Below are 24,229 nucleotides of genomic sequence, written 5' to 3'. Positions count from 1 at the left end.
ATTGGAAAATGAGGGGGTGTCCCTTGGTTGGGGAATGGCTTAAACAAATTGTGGCATCTGTTGGTGATGGAATATTACTGTGCTATAAGGAAAGATGAACTGCTTGATTTCTATATGAACTGGAAAGACCACCATGAACTGATGCGGAGCAAAATGAGCAGAACCAGGAGAACATTGTACACAGAAATTGAAACATTGTGGGACAATCACATGTCACTGACTTTGCTACTAATAGCAATGCAATAGTACAGAACAATTCTGAGGGACTTATGAGAAAGAATGTTATCCACATCGAGAGAAAGAACTGTGCGGGTAAAAACACAAAGAAAAATATATGATTAATCCACTTGTTTATATGGGTATAGGATGTGGAGTTTTGGTTTTTAAAAGATTATTACAAAAACGAATGACATAGAAATAGGTATCGAGTGATAACACATGTATAACCCATTGGAATTGCTAGTCAGCTCCAGGAGTGAGGAGGGAAGAGAGGAAGGAGAGAAAATGAAATCATGTAATCATGTAACAATGGAAAAATATTTTAAAATAAATAAAATTTAAAAAAGAAAAAACAACAACAACCATATACCACAGCTTATTCAGTCCATGCATTTTCATTGGCTATCCCTAAAACCTGGTTTCCTTCAAGTCTCAGCTAAAATCCTACTTTCTCCAAGAAACCTTTCCTGGTACACCTTAATGCTCATGCCTTCCCTCTGTGATTGTCTACAACTTACCTTGTTTATATCTAATTTGTACAAAGTTATTTATCTGTTGTCTCCAATATTAGAAGGTAAACTTCCAGAGGGTAGGAACTGTCGTTGAATTTCTCTCTCTCTCTAGCACATTGCTTGGCACAGAATAAGTGTATAATTAATGTTTGCTGACTTGATAAAAGGATTATACAGTTTTGGGGGAAAGAGCAGTCATGAGAAAATGAAGGGATTAGACAATGTTTCTTAGAGAAGTGGCTCTTATGATTGGCTTTAAAAGGATGGAGGAATACATTATTTTGGTTCATATAACTTTAGATTTAAATTTAAACTTGATTGCCATTTGGATTAATATTATGCCCTTACTTTATTCCTTTAACATCTTTTATTACTGTCATTGCTGATAGAATCTTTAAGAAATTTTTTTTTGTTCAAATGTATTTAAACTCTTTAGAGGAAAAATGTGAAATTTATATAATTTATAAATCATAACTTCTATAAAGAAAATAGAAAATTATACCATCAACAAAATACTGAGATGCTCTCTTTTAAGAATAAGAAGCCTGGAAAATGACCAAATAAAATAAACACTTAAAAAAAAGAAGAAGAAGCCTGACCACATTAGGGGCAAACTAACAAATGTTCATGTTACTCAGAATATCTAGTCCTTTGCTCATCAGAGAGGCTGAACTTTTTTTAAATTTAATCGCCTGTTGTCTTCTGAACTAGTTTCCTCAAAAATAAAAAAAAAAAAACAATTCTCATGACTGCTAATGGAAAGCAAATAAATTCCTATGTTCATTAGAAGTGTCAAGAATATACATATCTCATATCTAATATTTCTAAAAATGGCCTGACACCTTCCCCTTTTTCTTGGGCATTTGGCATAGCTAAGTCTGGGTTAAGACGTAGAGTCCTGACCTCGACCCAGAAATCCAAGCTCCTAATTCTTTGATAGGGCCATTTATTTCCAACTGATTGGTTTGGCATGGAGTAACTAGTTTGACATTCTTCACACAAATGCTCAAAATTCAGGCACAAACTTATAACAAGAAATTTCCTTCACCATCAGTTTATCCTTATTTTCAGATTTAACAAAGTTATTGAAAAGGTTATAACCGAGTGAAGCAAGCAGAACCAGGGGAAAAAATATATGCAATAACCTTATTGTTCAGAAGTGTACGATTTCTTCATGACCTTGTGCACCATAACATACAAATAATATCTAAGTGTTGTGTGTATGTGTGTGTTTTTTTAAGCCCTCACCTTCCGTCTTGGAGTCAATACTGTGTATTGGCTCCAAGGCAGAAGAGTGGTAAGGGCTAGGCAATAGGGGTCAAGTGATTTGCCCAAGGTCATTCAGCTGGGAAGTGTCTGAGACCAGATTTGAACCCAGGACCTCCCATCTCTAGACTTGACTCTCAATCCACTGAGCCACTCAGATGCTACCTACACCATTTTTTTTTGGTACAGATAATGGAATAATTTGCCATTTCCTTCTTCAGTGGGTTAAGGAAAACAGAGGTTAAGTGACTTGCCCAGGCTCACAAGGCTAATAAATATATGAGGCTGGATTTGAAGTCAAGTCTTCCTGCCTCCAGACTCAGTGCTTTATCCACAACAGCTGTCTTCTATACAATAACTACAAGGAGATAAAGAAAAACATTAATAAAAGATATCTGAAATCTGATTAAATGCAAAGACAAACAGGAGCAGAATGTGGCAAGGGCTATGAGATAACATTTCCTCAGTTTTGCCTAGTTGTTTACTTTTGTTATAAGAGAGGGTGGTATACTAGGTACTAATTGAGGTATAAAAAGAAGTGTTAGGGCAGCTAGGTGGCTCTGCCTTGGAACTGATACTTAGTATGGATTCTAAGACAGAAGGTAAGGGATTTTAATTTTTTTTTATTTTTTTTCCTTGACCTTATGGAATATACAGTTTATTTTTTTATTTTATTTAATTAGATAATTTAGAATAATTTTCCATGGTTACAAGACTCATGTTCCTTCCCTCCCCTCTCTCCCCTCTTTATTTTTTTTTAAAAGAGGTATTAATACATCTTTAAATAGGCAACATCCTTTAAGAAGTGTTTTTTTTGACATGTCATAAATTCTAGATTCTCAACTGTTAGAAATCTCAGTTATTTGATTGACTGGAAAAATGGAGAAAAAGCAATTGATCAAATGTCTTAATTAAACAGGACAGAAGTGCATAAACTATGAAGCACTAATGAGGAATGAAAATTGTTTCCCAACGAAGATCACCAATTTTCCATTAAAAAATTGTAAAAAGAAAAAGGTCTTAAGTCAGAAAATTTAATTACACAAAATACAAAGGCTCTTTTCAGGACTCGATTGATGATGTCTTGAGTGACACCAGGACCCAGAAAATTGTTCCTTCTAAAATGCAATTATTATTATTGAAGAATCAGAGCAAAGCCCTTTTTTTTTAACTCCACCACTGTTTTAAAAGAACAGTTCAAATGAAAACCCTGCTAATAAATATTCTATGGCAGTCTGCCAATCATTGCTGAGGGCCATAGGAGAACAAGAGAAAGAAAGAGTGGAAGACAGCCACAGCATGAGCAGTATTGGCTTTAGGCCAAACCACCAGGAATTTTCTGTGAATTGCAATTACATTTTGATCAGATGAATCAAGTTGCGGTCTAGGTACCCCAGAGCACATGGCCCCCTAAGTTTAGCCACTTTAGGGTCCTATATTTTCTTTGGCTTCCTGGATGCTTCTACAGCATTTATTTAATCAGTTAGACAAACACTGAATATAGTGGCTCATCTGGGAAGTTAACACTTCCACTATAGTTTATCTGTGTGGCACAAAGCCCAAATTCTCTTTTGTATGGAAAGTATCCAAAGTGAAGATTATTGAGGCATCCTGTACACGCCCAAAGAAAATAGTGCTACAATTCCAAAAGGCAGTTGTAGGAGAACGCAGTGTTCCTTCCAACTCTACAGAACTTTAAATAAATATACATTGCCCACAATAGTGTTTGGCCAAAAAAAAAAAAACGAACTCCATTTTCCTTACACAAATCTATCAACATTGGAGTCAATTTCCACTTCCCTAACATGAAGCCCTTGTTAAAAAACAGTTTAGGGACATAGTATTGCTATCTTGAAAACTAAAGTGGGGACCAGAGAAAATTGGAACAATCCCCTCATTTGCCATAATGCTTCATCATATGTGTGTGCCCTAGAAAGTAGAGCCATGGAAGAAAGAATAAAGCAAACTTTTTTTTTCCACTTAATTCCAAATCCCACACGTCTACATCCAGAAGGGGCACCTCTTTCATTGGTGGTCACTGAGAGGAGCACTGTATGTGGCGGCGCCACAAAGCACAGTGTGGCTCACGTACAGTACTACTTCTGGTGACAATCCTTTGTGTTGCGCCTTATAATGAGGCGCCGGGCAAAGGATTATGTGGCTGCACAATGGAAGACATCAGCAAGGTGAGCGGCCATCTGGGGGGAGGGGATTCCGCACTGTGCATATGGCTGCCTGGTTTGGGTCAGGTTTTTATAGTCTGGCCCTCCAATGGTCTGAGGGACAGTGAACTGGACCCCGGTGTAAAAAGTTTGGTCTAGGGGGCAGCTGGGTGGTTCAGTGGATTGAGAACCAGGCCTAGAGACAGGAGGTCCTAGGTTCAAATCCGGCCTCAAATACTTCCTAATTGTGTGACCCTGGGCAAGTCACTTAACCCCCATTGCCTAGCCCTTACCAGTCTTCTGCCTTGGAGTCGATACACAGTATTGACTCCAAGACGGAAGGTAAGGGCTTAAAAAAAAAAAGTTTGGTCTAGTCATTAGAGCGCAAGTTGCCATCTTAATTAAGGGGGCCCCTGCCTAATTCTTTCTCTTTGTTGAGAAGGCACAACTAGAAGGAATGACTAGAAGCTACAAACCATAAGTACAAACTACAGACAGATCTGGGTTCCATAGAAAGAAAAACTTGCTAGCAATGAGAACTCTTTGAGTGACTTCTCAGAGATCTCTACTGGGCTCGAAAGCCACAGAAGTCCCTGATGATCATGAGATTATGATGAAAATGGAGCTTGTGCCCAAAGGCAAAGAGTAAAAGAAAACTTTGCTTGCTTCAGTTTTAAACTTTGAGCATGGCAGAGTAGGCAGTGGGCACGGTCAGAAAAATTGGTACATGGCTGAACTAGAAGAAAGGCCACCTGGAAAATACATTGTGGAAAAACACACTGGACTTGGGAATCAATCAGGAGAGAACCAGTTTTGAATCCTGTCCTTGACTCTGATGTAACCACAAGCATGTCTCAAAACTGGAAGTCTCAGATTTCTCATCTGTAGAGTGGGTCTAAAATGATTTCCCTCACACTGTTAAGTGTTAAAGACCAAAAGAAATTATGCAAAGTACTTTTCAACCCACTATAAAAATGTCGATTGTTGTTATTACTATTATAATCATCAGGATCTAAGCCCATCTGAGGATGTCTCCTGCCTAGGATTCTAAGAGAATATAGAAAGAGATCAAATTTCTAAGCAGAAATATAGCTAATTATATGGAACTGACATCTAATGAATGTCCTGATGAAAAATGACCTGATAAAAACCTGACTGGCTTCAATGTTCTTACTTGAATTGGGTTGCTCCCCAAGGCTTTAGATCTGTACTTACTGTCAGGCCTTTTCCCCCTCTCTTTTCCCTGTTTTAGACACACCTGAGGTTTAAACTGAGTCTCTGTGGAAGACTAGAAGCCTTCAAACTAACTCATATTTGAAGTTTAATGGGGCTTATATTTATAGAAAAAAACTCTGATCTACAGAGTAAGTACCTTTCCTACAAAAGTGGTCACTGTGATTTGTCTTAAAGCACAAGTCAAACTATGTCTCTCTTGGCTCAAGAAACTTTAGCAGCTCCCAGCTGCCCTTTGGATGAAATATAAACTGGTGAAGTGAAAGCCCCCACCATGGGGCCAGTCTCCTTTTCCAGGCTTATTCTATATTCCTCCTTTCATACTATCCCTGGTGCAGTCAAACTGGCCTTATTCCCTTCATTCGAATTCCATCTCTTTCCCACCTCCTCTATGGGATGTACTACCTTCTCCTGACTCCTTTCCACCTCTTGGAATTCCTGGCTTTCTTCTTCCCCCCACTGTTTAACTTAGGTTCCCTCTCCTGGAACCCTTTCCTGATCCCTTTAGTTCTCAGTGCTGCTGCCGCCCCCCCTCCTCCAAAGATCCTGTATATATTTCAGTGTTATAGATTCAGTCTCCCTCATCTCCCTTGTAGACTACAAGGGTCTTGAGGGCAGGAATGATTGTTCTTTGATTTTGTTTCTATGTGCCTAGCTCAATGCCTTGCACAAGGCATGGGCTAATAAATGCTTGTTGGACTGGAAAATAAATAATGTTGTTAGATTTTGCAGAGGGAAAAATGAGTAGGCTGAAAAATTATGAGTTGCTATTCTGGGCTGGGCCCAACTCAGGCCAGTTCCTTGGAACAAAATGAAGCATTCTCAGTTATTCAACAGTTAACAAAGGGAGATGATAACAACAGCAGCAGCAGCAGATAGCATTTAGAAATCACTTTAAGGGTTCTAAGTGCTTTATGAGCATTACCTTCTTTTAACCTCCCAACAATCCCTGGAAATAGACTCTATTATGATCCCCACTTTACACATGAAGCAACTGAAGGAGATGGAGGTTAGGTGACTTGATCAGGGGCCATGAAGCTTGTGACTAAATTTCAGGTCAAAATTAATCTTAGCTCTTAGCCCTTTCAACCTAGGAGTAATTAGTTCGAATCAGACTTTGCACTGTAATAGTTGTGTGACCCTGGGCAAGTCACTTAATTTTGTTTATCTTAGTTTCCTCATTTTGTAAAATGAGCTGAAGGAAATGGTGAACCACTCCAGTACTTTTGCCAAGAAACCCCAAATGGAGTCGTGAATCAACACCATGCCCTCCTAGCAAGGCATAGTGGGAGAGGTTACTTAACTTTAAACAAGGATAAGTAAATCATGAGGACACCCCACCATTTATATTACATGCCAAGCCTCATCTTCCCCCCACCTTTTGGTGGCAGTGGTTGCCCTGAACTCAGTCACAGGGGAAGTCACAACAGTCTTAGTCCTTAATTTCCTGAGCTAAAGTGTAGCAGTCCAGCCCATAGGTATTGTGGAGAGACAAAGATTGTGAGTGAGCACATGGCCATTCTGCGCATGGCAATGAACTCTATTCCCAGCGTGGCTGAAGTTAGGGCTCGAAACCTTGCTTCCCTTTGTCTCACTCACCTGAGGATAATAACCCCACCTTCACCTTGTCATAATTTGCAATTATCCAATGGCAATACACATTGTAACTCATCTATATGTATTGAGGCATCATGTAACTTATCAATATGTATTGAGTTCATTTGCATATCAAAGAGAATAAAAGGTAGGAACACAGCCAGCTCCGCCCACTTCAAGGACATCGACAGGTTTGCCTTACAGACCAACCTCTCCCCTTTCTCTCTCCTCTTTTTCTTTCCTGAGGCCTGGCCCTTCGGTCAGGTCTCTCTCTCTCTCTCTTTTCCTATGCTAATACCTAGCATTGTCTAACTCTTTCAGTCTAATCTCTCTCCCTACTGAGCTAGTATTATCCTCTGACCAGTGCAGTGTTGAATTGGGATCACTGGATGGGAATAGCCTTAAAAGTAACATCCAGTGGTCGGAGCATGGCTGTGGCTCCCGAATATTAATAATAATTGATTACTGACTCATTACTCATATCTCAAAGGTTGGCTCTTTCACACCCTTCGTGGGATTCAAAAACTTCTATCCCTTTTCTATTTTCCTACCATAAAGCTTCTCGATGGCCGGGAGGCTTTATAAAGCACATTTTTCAGGAAAAGGATAATGATCTCCCTTTCCACCTCAGCTGCATGGGAAAGGGGCTCTAGTACTGCTCCTACCACACTCCAAGGACCTTACTCCACTTAAAAGGCCTTTAGGTCTATTGTTGGTATACTCATACCTCAGATATTCGAGAATCCTAATACAGAGAGAAGAAAAAATTAAAACAGAAACAAAGCAAAACAAATTTAGCAATCACTGAAGAGGGAGGGACTGGCTGCCCTCTATTTCCATCATGTCCCTTCTATCCACCCTCTTTTTTTCACAGTACCCTTTTGTCTATCAATCAGCCTACAGGTATCTTGAGAATCTTGAGAACAGGGACAATCTTTTGCCTCAACTCTGACTGCTGGACTACTTCGTTGGGTGAGTGAAAAGCTTCCATCTTGGAGAAGGTCACATGATTAATACAGGCCCTCCTGGCTGAGAACTAGTATAGGTATTTTCTCTATCCTCTTTCACATTTCTCTACTTTATTGTTTCCCCTCTATTTTGGTAAATAAACTTCTGACTTAAATATAATAATTTCGACGACCACATTATTTCATATGATTTATGTCCAACCATTAAATTTAGCCTTTATAGTAGGCACTAATTGTTTATTGCTTCAGATTGACTGAATCTTGGAGAATACCAGGAAGGACTGAGTCTCAGGCTACATCAGGTCCACATGGTAGATGATGCGAAATCTTTTAAAGTTCACCGTGGGTCTTACAATATAAAAAGATGACAATAAGTAGAAATAGCATGAGGAGCACTGGGGCCAAAGCAAAGATGATACTTCTTGCAGAATCACCGATTCTCACCTTAGATCAAACAGAAATGTTTTGTATCAACACGCATTTCCCTGGGAGCCCCATGGTGGGAGGTAAGGTAGAATTCAAAATCTTTACCCCAGGAGAGCCGGTGAAGGACTGTATCCCTCCTCCGGGAGGCTTCCATATTCCCTTGTTTCCAAGATGCAAGCCCATTCCCAGGAGGGCCATATGTTGGTTTTCTAAGCCCTCCCTGAATAGGAGTTATTATACCTTGATCATGGGATACTATCCCAAGCTAATCACTGTATATTACAGTAATCAATGGGCAACCCTGGTCCTACCTTTGATAGATGCCAGTGCCTACTCTTCTGCCACTAGACTACTCTCCTCCTGCCAGGAGGTGATCCACTGTCAATGGTCACTGAAACTCATGTCTCTGCCTGCTGCTCCTGGGACCCAAGTCTATGCTGACTCTGGCCATTCTGCCATAGTCAACTGCTCCTCTGTGCTGAGACAGGACGAGTGCTACTCCAGGGACTTGAGCTTTTCTGGCCCAGACTAGGACACAGTGTCATAGCCCTGGTTCCTATGGCTGCCACTGTTAGGGCCCCCTTGGCTGCAGGAATGCTGTGGGTGCTGCTGCTGTGGTTGGGGCCTGACTGTCCTCATGGACTGGGAGAAAGACACAAAGCAACCAAGCTAGAGAATCCTCCAGGCAGGAAATCTGTGCTATTCCTAGGAGCAAGTAATAAAACTGTTTCTTCTGGGGATGAAGAAGTGCTCCTGGGGCTCTTAATTTCATTCTATACATTTATGAACAAATATGCATTTGTTCATATCTTCAATTTCAGAAATATCTTTAGGTTCCTGAGAATTTATTTTTGTCCTTGCAAGTATCTTTCCCAATGATTAGCAACAGAGAAAAACAAAAAAACATCCTTGTGACAAAATTGGGATTGGGCTCTTCAATTCCAGATAAAAAACCTCTAGTAGTTTCTTCAGCACAGTTAGACAATCTTAAAATTCCAGGGATCTCCAAAGGTCAGCATTCTTTCACTGGGGAAGTCTCTCAGATTACTCCTCAATGGTTGCTCAAGTCCAGCTGAGCTGCCTTTAATTTTCCAAAATCCATCTGAATATAACTTATGCAAATATAATTCTCTTAAATCTGGGAGAGGACTTTTTTCAGGAGGCTTCCTAAGAGGCAAATGGATGAAATTATTAGTGACATAAAGGCATTTATTCTAAGCCAGAGGGGAGCCTATTTAGTTCTTTGGAATTTTTCCTTTTTGAAGGAAGGGAACATTTCTTTCTACAACTCAAAAAATTCAGGCCCTTCAGGCTGCTTTAAAGGTAAACTTTAAACTTTTAAGACTCCCCAACTAGAACTCAGGAGGCTCAAATTACAAAAGCCTGGAAGGCCCTAAACAGCTAGAAGGCCTAATACCATGATGGCGAACCTATGACACATGTGTCAGCATTGACATGCATAGCCACAAGTGGCCTCAGCCCACCATAGGCCGGGAACCGCCTGGGGGGTGGGCTGCTCCACTCACAGGCTGTGGCGGCTAGAGGCCTACATCAGGTGGCTGGGGCCCCTGGAGCTCCCGCAGAGGAAGCATTCAAAGGAGTGCAGGCAGAGGGAGCACATGCAAAAGGAGCACCCACAGGCAGGCAAGGCAGGCTGGGGAGGGGCGGGGTGGAGCCAGCAGGCCAGTGGAAGAATGGGTGAGGCTCCAGACCATGTGCTACAGAGGAGTGCCTGGAACCCATTACTAGACACTTTTAGCACCCTGAGAAATATAGCAATGGCTTTACTCACAATTTTCCCCTCTACGTACTTTTGTGAGACCTTATTCTCAAAGTTAAATAACATCAAACCAAACAAAAGAAACAGATTGACAAATGAAGTTAGTAGCGCTTGCTTGGGCTTGAAGTATACAAAATGCCAACCTTTAATTGAAGATTTAGCCAATGAAATTCAACAACAAAAAAGTCACTAATAGGCAGGTTAGTTAAAGAATTCCCCCTCCCCCTTACTTATCTTAGTTCACAACACCCCACACAAGTTAAATAATATCAAGATCAACAAAATAAACCAAGTGACAGATGAACAAAGACGTCATTAAGCAGGTAAGTTAAATAATTAGCTTTTGGTTTATTAAATACAGTTATATATTACAATTATAAATTTTTGCTATTTAAACTATAAATATTGAAAAATTATGTTTTTTCTCAAAGTGACACACCACCCAAGTTATAGTCTTTTTTTGGCAAATTTTGACACACCAAACTCAAAAGGTTACCCATCACTGAACTAGGATGAACTAGGTTAGGGAACTCCCTTGTTTACCCTATCCATTGCCATCTACTAGTTGAACCTCTGAGATGGCACCCAGCTCCACTCCCAGTCCTCGTGGCTTCATTGTACATTGTACGTGGTCTAAGCTCTTAGTACCCAGGGCCAACCAAGTCTTTAGGAATGTCTCAATACCTTTTAAGGAAAAATTAAGCAGCTAGTTTGCACAGTGGATATGTTGCTAGGCTTAAGAGTCAGCAATGCTAGAGTTTGAATCCTGCTTCAGACATTTACTAGCTATGTAACTTTGGGCAGGTCACTTAACCCCTCTCAGCCTCAGTTTTGCCGTCTGTTGAATGAGGATAATAATAGCACCTGTCTCCCAGAGTTGTTGTGAAGATCATGAGATGTGCTTTGCAAACCTTAAAAGCATTATAAATGCTACCTGTTATTATTACTTCTGCTAATAATATTATTCCTACTACATTTGCCCTAAGTCTTAATTGAATTTCCCACCCCTAGATCAAGGGTTCTTGCCCTTTTTTGGGAGTCATGGATCCCTTTGATAAGTCTGATGAAGCCTATGGCCCTCTTCTCAGTATGATATTAAAAACATAAAGGCCAACCATAGTAAATAAGGTCATTATACTGAAGTTAATTATACAAGTCCAAGGAGGGCAATGTTAGTTGCAGAAGAAATCAAAGAGGACTTCATGGAAGATGTGTGTTGCCATTAGAGCTGCCTATAGCTGGAGAGAAAATCAGAATCACAGAATGCTAGATTTGGGAGGAATCCTAAAAAGTACCTAGTTCAACACCTATAGATGAGAATTTTTGGCCTGGAGAAATGAAACAATTTATGCAAATCCATACAGTTTAATACTATGCACACAAGATATGGCAAAGCTGGTACTTAAGACACAGGTCTCTCAACTCCCTGGCCCCTGTCTCCCAGTTTTACAAAGTCACAGGTATTCTACTGTTCACCAATAAATCCCTCTCTCTCACCTGTTCTCCAGATCAGGCATACTCAGGTTCCTGGTAGCAAAACACATTTTGAGAGGGATGACTTTCCTGTCCTTGGTGCCGTGTTGGTGTTTGGGAGAGCCTGAGTCCTCACTGCCACTAAAGCTTGGTGACTGGGGGGCAACTCCTTCCCAGGGCAGATCAGATACCAGCGATGGCTTCTTGATATATGGCGTCACTTCCCGGATAAACTTGACTATGAACAAAATCAGGATAGAGAAGCCAATTAGTCCTTTTACATCTTCTAGAAATGCACGAGTAGAAAACAATCATGTTTTTAACAAATATACAGTGAAATAGCTTATTTTACAAAACAAGCAGGATGTTCCACTCAGGACATAGGAAGGAATATTTAAAAAAATAGAAAGATAGTTTTTGGAATGCTATAAAATGATAATTTGCCATCATCTCTCAAGAAAAAGACTGTACAAAAATATATGGAGATAAAATATTCATGCCCAAGGAACTAAACGGGCTGAAGGAACTTTATCTCAAGCATTATTAAAATTACATACAAACAATTGGACCCAGATCAATCAAACTCAAATGTATGCCTGATTATTTACCTAAGAGTCATAAATATTGCACCAGCATTCCCTTAGTCCCTTACCCCCAATATTTCAATGAGGTGGAACATTTGTAACATTCTAGGAAATGAAGAAAAATTCTCAATAATGATAGGCATGTCAATAAGATACAGCATCAGAAAAATGTCAAAAACCTTTAATTTTCACCAGTGTCTCATTTTTAATGTGCACAAGAAACCAAAAACAAACAAACAAATAAATAAATAAATGAAAAATGGGGCATTTCTAAAAATATACTTTGTGTAAGAGTATTATAAGCCTATCACTTCAAGTATGAATATTTGGGGAAGTGGTTGCAAGTTTTAGCGGTAGTCAGCAAAAGATTCAAGGTTACTATTTTATAAGTTACATGACAAGATATGCTGAAATTAAATACAATACAGAAAAAAGCTGAGGCCAGCAATTTGGGGAGAATATTGGTCATTTGTGATTCCATGTATCATAGTTCTTTCTGGGTAGAGAGTGGAAAGGGCTAATTTAACTCTTTCATGGTGCGAAAAGAGAATCTTTCATCCTTGAAAAATAAGGTAGGGTCTAATAACCATAAAAATGTCTGTTTCAGGTTGAAATCCAGCTATGTTCTTTGAGAGTGTCGACATGCAAATCTAAAGAGAACCCCAAGTTTTAGGGGTAGCATGTAGACTGGAGATCCCAAGTTGTCCAGGTTCCAGTGAGAGTTGACCCCAGGGAAGTCTCTGACTAAACAATAGACCTTTTATCTTAGATGGTTTCCCTATAGTATCAGGCCAGTTCCCAAGAAGACCAGCACCTGGGCAAGGGCCATCCTTCTAGTATCCATTATAAGGTAGGAGCCCTAACGTCTGGCTATGGTTTCTTTCCCAAAGTGGTCAGCAAATACTTCCAGTCCCTCAGTTTCCCAAAAGGTATGTAAATTCCCCAAATTCTTTTGTCCTTTGGAATTGTCCAATCTAGCATGGTTGGCATTCCCAGGGGTCATTGATCAGAGCAACTAGAGTCTCCTGGCTCTATGTGGGGGCCTTGAGGAAAGCACTGAACCCCTTTCCTTAATAAAAGTGTGATTTTTCTGACTATTTAACAAGGAGCTGACTTGGGCTTTGTAAGGCTTGCCTTAGCCTTTTATCTTCCAGAGGATTCCATTATGAGAACTTTGGCAATAAAAACCTACAGTTTTCGATTACTGCCAAAAGATTGTATGTGATTTTTAACATTCTGGTCAGTAAGAAGACCAGGGAAAGGGAGCACTTCAAACAATTTCTGTTGTAAAAGCTACATTGACTGGGTCTGCTTAGAAATCTGTTTGATCTGTCAACATGAAATCTCGGAATCCCAAATTTGTGGCCTAGTGGGATCTGATGAACCCCAAATTTCAGGACTAGCTTTTAGGTTGGAGATCCCAAAGTTTGTACTTGTTCCCTGTTCCCATGGGAATCTACCCTGAGGGGAATCCCAGGCTAGCAGTTTCAGGCTGGGTAGGGGACCCTCAGGGGAATGACAATCCTATTTGGGTGGGACTAGGCATATGCTAAGGACCCTCTTTGTTTTAGGTACTCTCCTCTATTGTATCAGAGACCCTTACTCAAGAAAATCCACACCTGAGCTGGAACCATCCTTTAGTATCCATAGTAAGCAGGCCCTTTCCTTACACCCTAGCTGCTAGCTATGATTCCTTTTGAGCTTGATTGTATCCCGTTTTCTTTGTAGCTATAGTGATGTCAATCATCTTTCCTTGCCCCTGGTTTTCCCCCAAATGGTATATAGGTTCCAAATTCTTTTGTTCCCTGGAGTTGCCATCTAGCGTGGTGGCACTCCCAGGGTTAATATCCTCAGAGTCCAGGGTTTATACCCTGAAAAAGTTGTGGCGCCAGACTCTGGGTAAAGAATTAAATACTGGACTTACCCCTATCCTGATTAAAGACTTGGTTTTTCTGACTAACAGTTCTGTTATTTCCAAGTTAATAGATCCGAAATATCTTATTAATAAGTTAGATACCAAACTCAAAAAGCAAGCTACAAATTCATTTTAACTAGTTTGGTGGGTTCATTAGAGGAACAATGGGTCCAATATCTTTGCCATATCCAGCCCAATGGGAATAGCTGGCAGCCCTTGTTTGGTGGCAGGGAGCCACATTATTCACGCTACCTGGGGAAAAAAGCTGAAGCCATCCTTTTCTTCAGAATCTTGAGACATGAAAATCAAAGGAAAGTGGATCAGCATTTCTTCCAAGCTTCTTCAAGGGATTTGGAGCAGACCCATGGGGGTATTTTTGGTATAAATGTGGAGTGTCAACTAGAAATCTGAAGACCCCAATTTTGTCCCAGTCCCCTGAGAACTCACCCCAGGGAAGTCCCAGACTCACCCATTTTAGACTGAACAATACTTTTGAAGTACTAGATGATCCCAGCCTAGGTGGGGCTAGCAGACCTAATCAAATGTTAAGTATCATTTTAGTCTTGGAAGTTTCCCCCACAGTATCAGAGATCCATTCCCAAGAAGCCCAACACCTGTGTGGGAACCATCCTCTTAGTATCCATTGTAAGTAGACCACTCCCTGATACCCAAGTCTCTGGCTATGGCCTCTTTCCCAAGGCCACTTACATATAACTCTAAAGAGTCTTCCTTTCACATAGAGGAAGGAGAGAAGGACAGAACTAGACAGGACCTTCGGAAATCATCTAGTACCTTCCCCTCATTTTATAAAGTAAGAAACTAAAAAAGAGGGCAAATGACTTACTGATGACATACAGGTACTTACAAATGACATACAGGTACTGAAGCATGTAAAGTGGGGAATAGATATATAATGGAAAATAAAGTTTAAATCAGGTAAGGTACAGTAACAGAGGGCAGAAGAAAAGGTGCGGATTTTCCATGTAAATGGTATAGAGCTGGAGCTGTCAAACCAGCAGCCAGTAAGACCAGAACAGATTAAAATATAAATGGTAAATGTTTAACAAAATAAATAGAAAATACAGTTCAGCATAGATAATGTTAATTTGAGGTTTTGTTTCTGATTAGCACAACAATGGTGATAGTAATGGTGGTTAGTTCTGAATCTGGCCAAAGGATAAGGGTAACTCTACAATATTCTCCTTTAATACTTCATTGCAGGCATAGAGATGATCCTGGGTCCCTGAAGGCTATGTCAATGGTGTATAAGATCTGGAAGATTCAACCTTGCTGGGAAAGATCTGAGTTTGTTCCTAGCAACAGACTGCTTTGAGACCAGTCTACATAAAGATGAAGAGGCTCATCACCAAAAAACCCATAAAACAAAACCACTCTGTCAAAATGGTGGGAGATAAAAGGTATTAAGAATCAGACTTTTTAGACTATCATTAATTTAGCTGTTGGGACTTAAGATATGAGACCCTTCACCAAATGATCATTAAGTAGACAAACTATTGGCATAATGGACCATGTGTTGGGTTTAAGAGTTAAGACATCTGATTACACATCCTGCTTCAGGCATATCTTAGCTGTGGGGCACTGGGCAAATCACAAGTTCTCAACTTCAGTTTCCTCATTTGTAAAATGGAATAAAAAATTGTACCCATTTCAAAGGATTGTTGTAAAGATAAGATGAGATATGTAGTTTGTTTTCAAAGCACCATGTAAATGTTAATTATCATTATTATAAATTAAATTGGAAAATGGAAGTTGGAGCTAAATGGAAGAATGGATTCACAGGAAAGACAAATACTGGAAGATAGTTTTCTTGTTCTATGTTCAAATAGAACAAGAAACATCCTTTCACAGAGCATTTGATTATCTTGAACATTAGTGCAAGTGGTAAGTATTTGCAAAAAAACATTGTGAATATAATTTTAGCTTATGTACTAATGTGTTGCAGCAGATAAAGAAGTTGTGAAATCCTACAAAGGACTGAGTACAGTCCTCAAAATTAAATCAAAATATTCTTTGATCTTCAGTGACATAAATATAAAGATAGAACTAGGCAAGGTCAATGAAAAAAATATGGTAGAAAATGTGATTCCTTGGTAAAGGAATGAGAGACCTAAAACTTGTAGCCTGCACAGAAGTCTTGTTCTCATACATCAAGAATACTTTATTCTAGAAAAGAATCCATGGTAGGCATCATATAACAATTTAAAAAATCTGATTACATTTCAATAGATAGGAAATGACTCATTACTGATGTGGAAGTCATTTCAAATTCATCTATCTTTGTATAACACAAAACTGCCTGCTTTGCGAGAGCAAATAAAAATATTTAGAAGAATAAAAATGAGAATCTGAGGCAACTGGTGGCACAACAGAGGGAATGCTGGGCCTGGAGTCAGGAAAACCTGACTTCAGATTTGAACTCTTAAAAGCTATTACTTAACCTGTGCTTCAGTTTACTCAACTAGAAAATAAGAATAATAAAGCACCTACCTCACAGGGTTGTTGTGAGGGTCAAAGATGACAATATCTGTAAAAGTGCTAAGATAGTGCCTGGTAAACAGTAGGCACTTAATAAATGTTCACTGATTGAGGAAAAACATGGCATTAACTAAAAACAACTCTAACCTGACCTAAAACATATTATTAATGCCCCAAATTGGGAAATGGATAGAGGAAAGGGCATTAGCAATGATAGGAACAATTTCATGCTGAGATGGAACAGATGTAACCAAATGCTGTAACAAATAGATATGGTGCAGTAGAAGAGGTCTGGACTCTGAGACAAAGGTTTGGATCCTTGGCTGTCATTTACTACCTATGATGGCCTTTGGCTAAATTATGCATCTCTCTGGACTCAGTTTCCTCATCTGCAAAAAAGAGAAGGTAGAAGTAGACAGACAACCCTATGTTAGAAATGGACAGAAATTGTGTGCTATGAGTTTGGGGGAGAACATTTCCCAAGAATCATAGCCTTAAAGGTCAATGAAAGGTTGCCTGACTGGCTGTGTAGATAAAGACAATCTCAAATCCCACCCCTCTCTCTTAGATCTCTGATCCTTCCTAAATCCCAGGAAACACTCCCAACAGACCTGATCCTGGGCACAAAGGTTAGCAAGGTATGGCCCAAGGTTAAGACAGCCCCATATGCCATCCTGTCCCTACTACCCAACCTCCCAAATAAGGAAAGTGGCTGGGGAGCCACACCTGATAGGGTCCTTTTGTAGCCTGCCTTAAAGCTGGATAAAACCTTTGTGTATATAGCTCTTTCGGATCTGTGGAGTTGCAGGCCACCTGGCAATTGTATCTGCCCATGATAATGACCTTTTTATCTTCTAGCTCTGCCTCTAGGTTTACTGACCCCACCCCCACCCCCATCAAACAGACACTCTCCAGGAAGATTCTAGGTCCTCTAGACTGAAAAATTTCCCAATAACCTCTAAAGTCCTATCAGGCCTAAAGTTATCATTTTATGAACAATTTAAAGACTATTTTTTTAAATCAGCAAACCACTGACTACTTGCCAAAAGAAGAGCTATGGCAGTCAAGGTCATCATCAGTTTAGAATAGTAATTCATATCTACCCTGTGATCCAGCCATAGCACTGCTGGGTCTGTACCCCAAAGAGATAATGGACACAAAGACTTGTACAAGAATATTCATAGCTGTGCTCTTTGTGTGGCCCAAAACTGGAAAATGAGGGGATGCCCATCAATTGGGGAATGGCTGAACAAACTGTGGTATATGTTGGTGATGGAGTACTGTTGTGCTAAAAGGAATAATGAACTGGAGGAATTCCATATGAACTGGAACGACCTCCTGCAATTGATGCAGAGTGAAAGGAGCAGAACCAGGAGAACATTGTACACAGAGACTAATACACTGTGGTATAATCGAATGTAATGGACTTCTCCATTAGTGGCAGTGTAATGTCCCTGAACAATCTGCAGGGATCCAGGAGAAAAAAACACCATTCATAAGCAAAGGATAAACTATGGGAGTGGAAACACCGAGGAAAAGCCACTGCCTGAATATAGCGGTTGAGGGGACATGACAGAGGAGAGACTCTAAATGAACACTCTAATGCAAATATTATCAACATAGCAATGGGTTCAAATCAAGAAAACATGTAATGCCCAGTGGATTTACGCGTCGGCTATGGGGGGTGGGGGGAAGGAAAAGAAAATGATCTATGTCTTTAATGAATAATGCTTGGAAATGATCAAATAAAATATAAAAAAAAGAATAGTAATTCATTTGTAAAATATTACAGAGAACTGTCATCACCTCATAAGGCACCAAGAATTTGAAGTTAGGAGGAAGGGAGAAAGTTGAAAGAAAGTTCTGCAAACTGGATGCTCATCAAATCGAAAATGGCCAAACAAATCCTGGTATAGAAAAGTAACAGAGGAGGCAGCTGGGTGGTTCAGTGGATTGAGAGTCAAGCAGGTTCAAATTTGATCTCAGATATTTCTTCCCAGCTGTGTGACCCTGGGCAAGTCACTTAACCCCCAATGCCTCGCCTTTAACCACTCTTCTGCCTTGGAACCAATACACAGTATTGACTACAAGACAGAAGGTAAGGGTTTAAAAAAAAAAAGGTAGCAATGTGTTGTGCAATTCACAAACAACAAAGAGCCAACTCTGTTGACTAAAAAACTTAATAAACTTTTAGCATAAGTAAACGAATCTATATAGCAAGATAACCTGTGGTCCAGAGACATGATTCAAAATGAGATTGATCATCAAAAGTTTGGCTGTATTGTCATCACTTGATATTACATGGGTGGCAGGGAACAGGTTTGCCATGTTACTCTTGTGACCTAATTGACCCACCTCCTTTTCCAGTTAAAACATCTCTGACATTTTTATTGGCAGTTAGTGGGTTTGTGGATTGTTTTGAGGATCAAATGAGATCATGTAAACTGCTTTGCTAATCTGAAAGCCAACCTAGGTAAATGTCAATTATGATTATAAACTTAAATGCACTATTGTGCAATATGAATTCCAACATGGACAAAATAAAATCTTTACATACTCCCACTGCAATTGGCTTTGCTCTGAATTCAGTTGCTTAGACTTTGAAATCATCAGCCAACTTCAACAAAGTACTGGGAGCTGACATCACTCAATTCTCTAAGTTCACACCTTCAGGTTCTTCTAACTAATGAATATAAAATGTTATTCAAATGTTAGATGCTATCTTCTTCTTGAAAGCAGGAAAATCATGCAGCCTTCTTTTTTTTTCTTCTGTGAGCTAATAATTCCAGAACTACTTAACTGGATTTATTTCCACCACAAGCTAAAGAAGCCTCTCAAAAGCCACAACCACCTTTCTCCAGTCTATCCCCTGATTACCAGTAGTTGGGTCTTTTATTGGATCATTTTACATCTTTTAGAATCCTGTATGCAAATAAAACTAAAGCATGAAACAAGTCCTTAGGATTCAATAATCCGACTTTATGAGATATGAATTTGTTCTGACACTTAAAATAAAATTTCATGTTTGTCTTGCATTTTCAACACAATTTACAACTCTCAGTTCAAACTCTGATCAAGAGCACAAAAGTAGAAGAAATTATTTTCTTCTGTGTTCTTACAGTACCCTTGGATCAGAATCAAGTACTAAAGTTGCTTTGAAACTATAGTGAAACTAAGCCTCCCCTGCCCACCACCACCACCACCAGAAATAAGGTGGTACTAGTTACTCAACAGATGAAAACTTAAGACTTTTTAAATGAAGGCTTTTAATGACAAGTTTACATATACCAGCAAAATATTTATTTTTAGGTCATGACCCATTTCTAAGTTGGATATCTATTACTTGTATAGAAAAGTATTAGTTTACACAATTTCATACATATGCAGGCAAAGAATGAACAAGTTATGTTTGCATAATCTAAGGTTTTGGATAGCTGAGAGTATAATTTCTCTCTAGTAGTAATATGACCCTAAACTACTAATCTTACATGGTAAAGTATCTAAAATATTTCTTGAATAAATGCAAAAAAGTGAGGGCTTTGGATATTTCCCCTTGAAATGTCATGTAACATTCATTTTTTTCAGTTTCTTTCAAAAATATTTCTAAAACCTAGTTTTAGTTAAAAAAAATCACTGAACAATAAACTACCTTTGGGGAAAACAGCAGACTGTTTCAACTCATTGGTATAAATTATCAAAGACCAGCAGTACAATGCATCTATATAATTTGTTTCAAAATATATATAAAATATCTTAAGTCCTAAAAGCAAATCTCTGCTATAGTGAAGAAAACTTCAGCAACATGGTTGGGGAACACTAACAAGAGGCTTCAAAGACATGGAATGGGGTTGGTGAGAATTGGGCATGGTGCCCCTGAAGGGGTTAGTAGATCCTTTCACAGTCTCCTTCTACTCCTCTAACAACAATAACAAGACCTGGGGAAAAAATAATAAAGCTGCCACAAGGCATGGGCAGGACTGTGGAGAATGAAGGGACAATGAAGGAAGAAGCTCATCATCCAAAGGTGTAACTTCTTCCTACTCCCAACACCTGGAAATTCAATAGCACAGGCTAGTTTAAATCAATTAAATACTACCTGGGCCTGACTGTTGCTAGCCTTGACCAACCAAATAGTGAAGACTTGTCTGTTTACTGTAGGAAGAAAAGTGGGTGACCATAAGTTAAATAGGGCCTATTATAAACAGCAAATAACAATATTTATATGTATATTTCAAAGTTCCTAAAAAAGTATGGATTTTGGTTTCTCATTCAATCTACTGAAGGCAAAAGTGGTTTAAAAGCCACAAAACACACTTTGGCGAGATTCTCCCTTCCTTAGTCACCAGCCACTCCCAGATAGTCCGTATATCAAAATTAATCATTAAGACTAGCCTCTCTCTGTTAACATTTTTCATATGTATCGTTATCTTTCATTTTTACATCACCTTCAATTCTCAATATGTCCCTCCTCTTTCCTTTCTCTCCTACTCAAGTGATCCATCTTTTGAAACAAAGGCAGTTTTTTTTTGAAGAAATGCTATCATTAATAAATTTATCAACATATGTAAAATTAACCATGTTACAAGACTTAAGGAGATTGAGTCTGTAAAAATGGAAACAGTGTGACAAGCCAGTCGTGGGTTAAAATGCTAACTACACTCTCAAGTAGAAAACGTCCATATTCCTTATATTTACTAAAATAACCTATAGAAAAGATAATGATTTCTGATTTATATTTTTAACCAACAAATTTTCTCGCATAAAGTACACTAAGACTAGAAAAAGGTTACCGTTTAAGACGTTACATTATTATGTATCAATACAATGCTTAAAAAAGCATTTTCCTTCTAGTAGTTCCAATAACACAAAATCTGTATGTGAAAAAAACCAGAATTTCTGCCACAAATGGAATGTATCCTGGTTTAGTTGGATAAATTGGATGATTTGTTTTGGAACAACATTAACCCAAGAAATAAACTATAGAGGGAAATACAATATTAACCCAACACAATAGATGCGTACAAAGGGTCAGAAAACACTCCTTCCTGAACATCCAGCTGGAGTCACCCCTGAGGAATGAAAAGGCTATCCAAGTTTCCACATCTTTTAACACTTTGTAATTATTTTTTATTGTACAAAAGAAATGCTGTTAGTCATTGCCAGAGTTTTGTTGTCTTTTAGGGATTTTCTGACCAATTTGGCAAAACTAGCTAGCTTCAGAGGAGAAGGAATACAAAGATCTCTTTTCAAGTTTTCCCCTCTCTTCCCTTCTCTTTCATGACTGAGTTCAGAAACAAATCTTTTGGATGTCAAAAGGAATTTTAAAAACACCCACTAGGAGCAAGGTACTGTACTGGGGCCTGGAGATACAAAGACAAACATCACCACAACTACCAAAATAATCAAACAATGTTCCTGTCTTCAGGAAACTTACTTTCTAGTAGACAAAAGCCAATTTGCCAGAGAAAAGAATCAATGTTTAAGAATTCAATGCTATTTGGCTTACAATGATTCTATGTTACCAATAACTCTTGAAACTTAATGACAAAAACTCGTGTTAGTTTTAATCTGAATTTTTTGAATTTCTAGTATTACAGACCATTTCTGGAAAGTAAAATACCCTAGGAAGATGGCATGTGTTTTTTAAATTGCTCCATTTCAAGAGAAGGGAAGATTTGGAAAGTACTGCTCCAAAGCAACTACAACAGATGAAAAAACACTAACATTTACAATTATAAACTGTGACTTCAGGCTAAAATTCCTTTCCAAAATAGAGGCAGCACCATATGGTGGAAAGAGCCCTGGATAAAGTCAAAATGCCCCAGTTCAAATCCTGGCTCTGTCACTTACAAACCATGTGACCCTCTGGCAAGGGATTAAACCAATTCCATTCTTTGTTCTCTCATGTGTAAAATAAGTTACTCAGAGAAGTTACTCCCACATATTATAGTGTTGTCTGGAAAGCACTTTGTCAAATATGAAGTGGGAGAGGAACCGTAGCTCTACCATCAGGCTAATAAAGTCCTTTTTTAGTTTTTTTCTTTAATCTAAATATCGGTTCCAAGGCAGAGGAGAGGTAAAGGCTAGGCATTTGGGTTTAAATGACTTGCCTAGAGGTCACAGAGCTAGGAAGTGTCTGAGGACAGAGTTAAATCCAGAACTTCCAGTCTCCAGGCTTGGTTCTCTATTCACTGAGCCACCTAGCTACCCCTTCTGCAGTTTGCTGATGAAAACGTGCACGCACACGCGCGCGCGCGCACACACACACACAGAATGATGGTGAAAGTTTTATTAAAGACTGAGCACCCAAACGGTACCCCACCCTCACCCCCTGCCTTACCCCAGACAGGGGAGGGAGGAAGGGCTGCTGAGAAGAGAGGCAGGTGAAATGTCCTCAGAGTGGGAAAGGAGCAGCTCCCCTCTGGCACATGTGCCATAGGTTTGCTAACATGGCACCATACCAATCATTTCAGAAGGAAGTTGTTGTTGCTGCTTACAGTAAGAAACTGATGAAAAGGCAAATCCATCACTCACTAGAAACGTTTTATATTATGTGTAATAACATTTTGTTGGAATTCTTTGATGGCATGCCATTTACCAGAACAAAATTTAAATGGATATATGACCTAATTATTAAAGATCACACCCCCAAAATCAGAAGAATCATATATCCTCAGAGCTATAGGAAGTTAATTTTTAACCAAACAAGGGATAGAGACATTTGCCAAAGATCATTTTGATTAGGTAAATTGAAAAACTTTTACATGAACCAAAGTAAGGCATGTATCAGACCACAAAGTAATAAACAGTTGTTGTCCTCCATACTCAAAGAGGACCTCCATGACATTGCTATGCCTGGGTCAGTGTACACAGTGTGTCTGACTGTGACTGATCATACCCAGACATGTTCAGCAAGCTCTCTTTAAGTGTAAAAATTTAAATTTAGTATTTTATGCTAATATGAAAGTTCTAAAGTAATATTGTGGTCACCAATTTAAAAATATTACAGCTTAAGTCAAAATGACTTTTAGCAGCTTTATTTACAAAGAGGCGGAAAGAGTGAAAGTGGAAAAATGTAGAGACAGAAATACTGCCTAGCTACAAATACCCTAAATTTAATCCTAAATGTCTCTGCACTACAAATGTGAATCTCACCAGAATCCAAAGTCCTAATTAGGAAGCAGAAACTCAAAGAGCCAGGAGACGATGAAGAATTCACAGAGAACCTTTAGTGTATTCACAAGGTTAAGACCATGAGGTTCTTCTTCAGTGTATTCACAAGGTTAAGAATCTCACCAGAACTCACGCTGAAGGGAGGGTCCCACCAAAGCACCAACAAGCAAAAAGAGTCTCCTCACCAAAGAACCAAGGAAGGAATCACTCCACTTACCACCACAAGCTGATGCAGGATCCAGGGAAAAGGTCTCCTCCTCCAGTCTGGCTCACCAACACAGAGAGAGTGACAACCCTTGAGCTGGCCTTTTAAAGCAGTTTTCTTAAAATCACATCCTATCACTCCCCTACTTTATGGGAATCAATTGCAGTCTTTTAATTTGCCTAGCATGGCTGGGGGAAGGAGTCAAGGGGGGAGTGACCTTT

At 39.2% G+C, this 24,229-nt stretch overlaps 1 protein-coding gene across 1 annotated transcript in view; it reads right to left on the bottom strand.

Moving 5' to 3' along the window:
- Window positions 1-24,229, bottom strand: part of SNTB2 (syntrophin beta 2) — a 113,344-nt gene that overhangs the window by 47,628 nt on the left and 41,487 nt on the right. Inside the window, exon 2 of the mRNA XM_001366815.4 lies at window positions 11,660-11,873. Within this exon, the coding sequence (XP_001366852.1) occupies window positions 11,660-11,873 (214 nt within the window). The remainder of the gene's footprint in view (window positions 1-11,659; window positions 11,874-24,229) is intronic.

This window comes from Monodelphis domestica, chromosome 1 (assembly GCF_027887165.1).
Source record: "Monodelphis domestica isolate mMonDom1 chromosome 1, mMonDom1.pri, whole genome shotgun sequence".
Classification (NCBI taxonomy): domain Eukaryota; kingdom Metazoa; phylum Chordata; class Mammalia; order Didelphimorphia; family Didelphidae; genus Monodelphis; species Monodelphis domestica.
The sequence above is the reverse complement of the archived record's forward strand: the minus strand, read 5'-3'. Positions and strand labels throughout refer to the sequence as shown.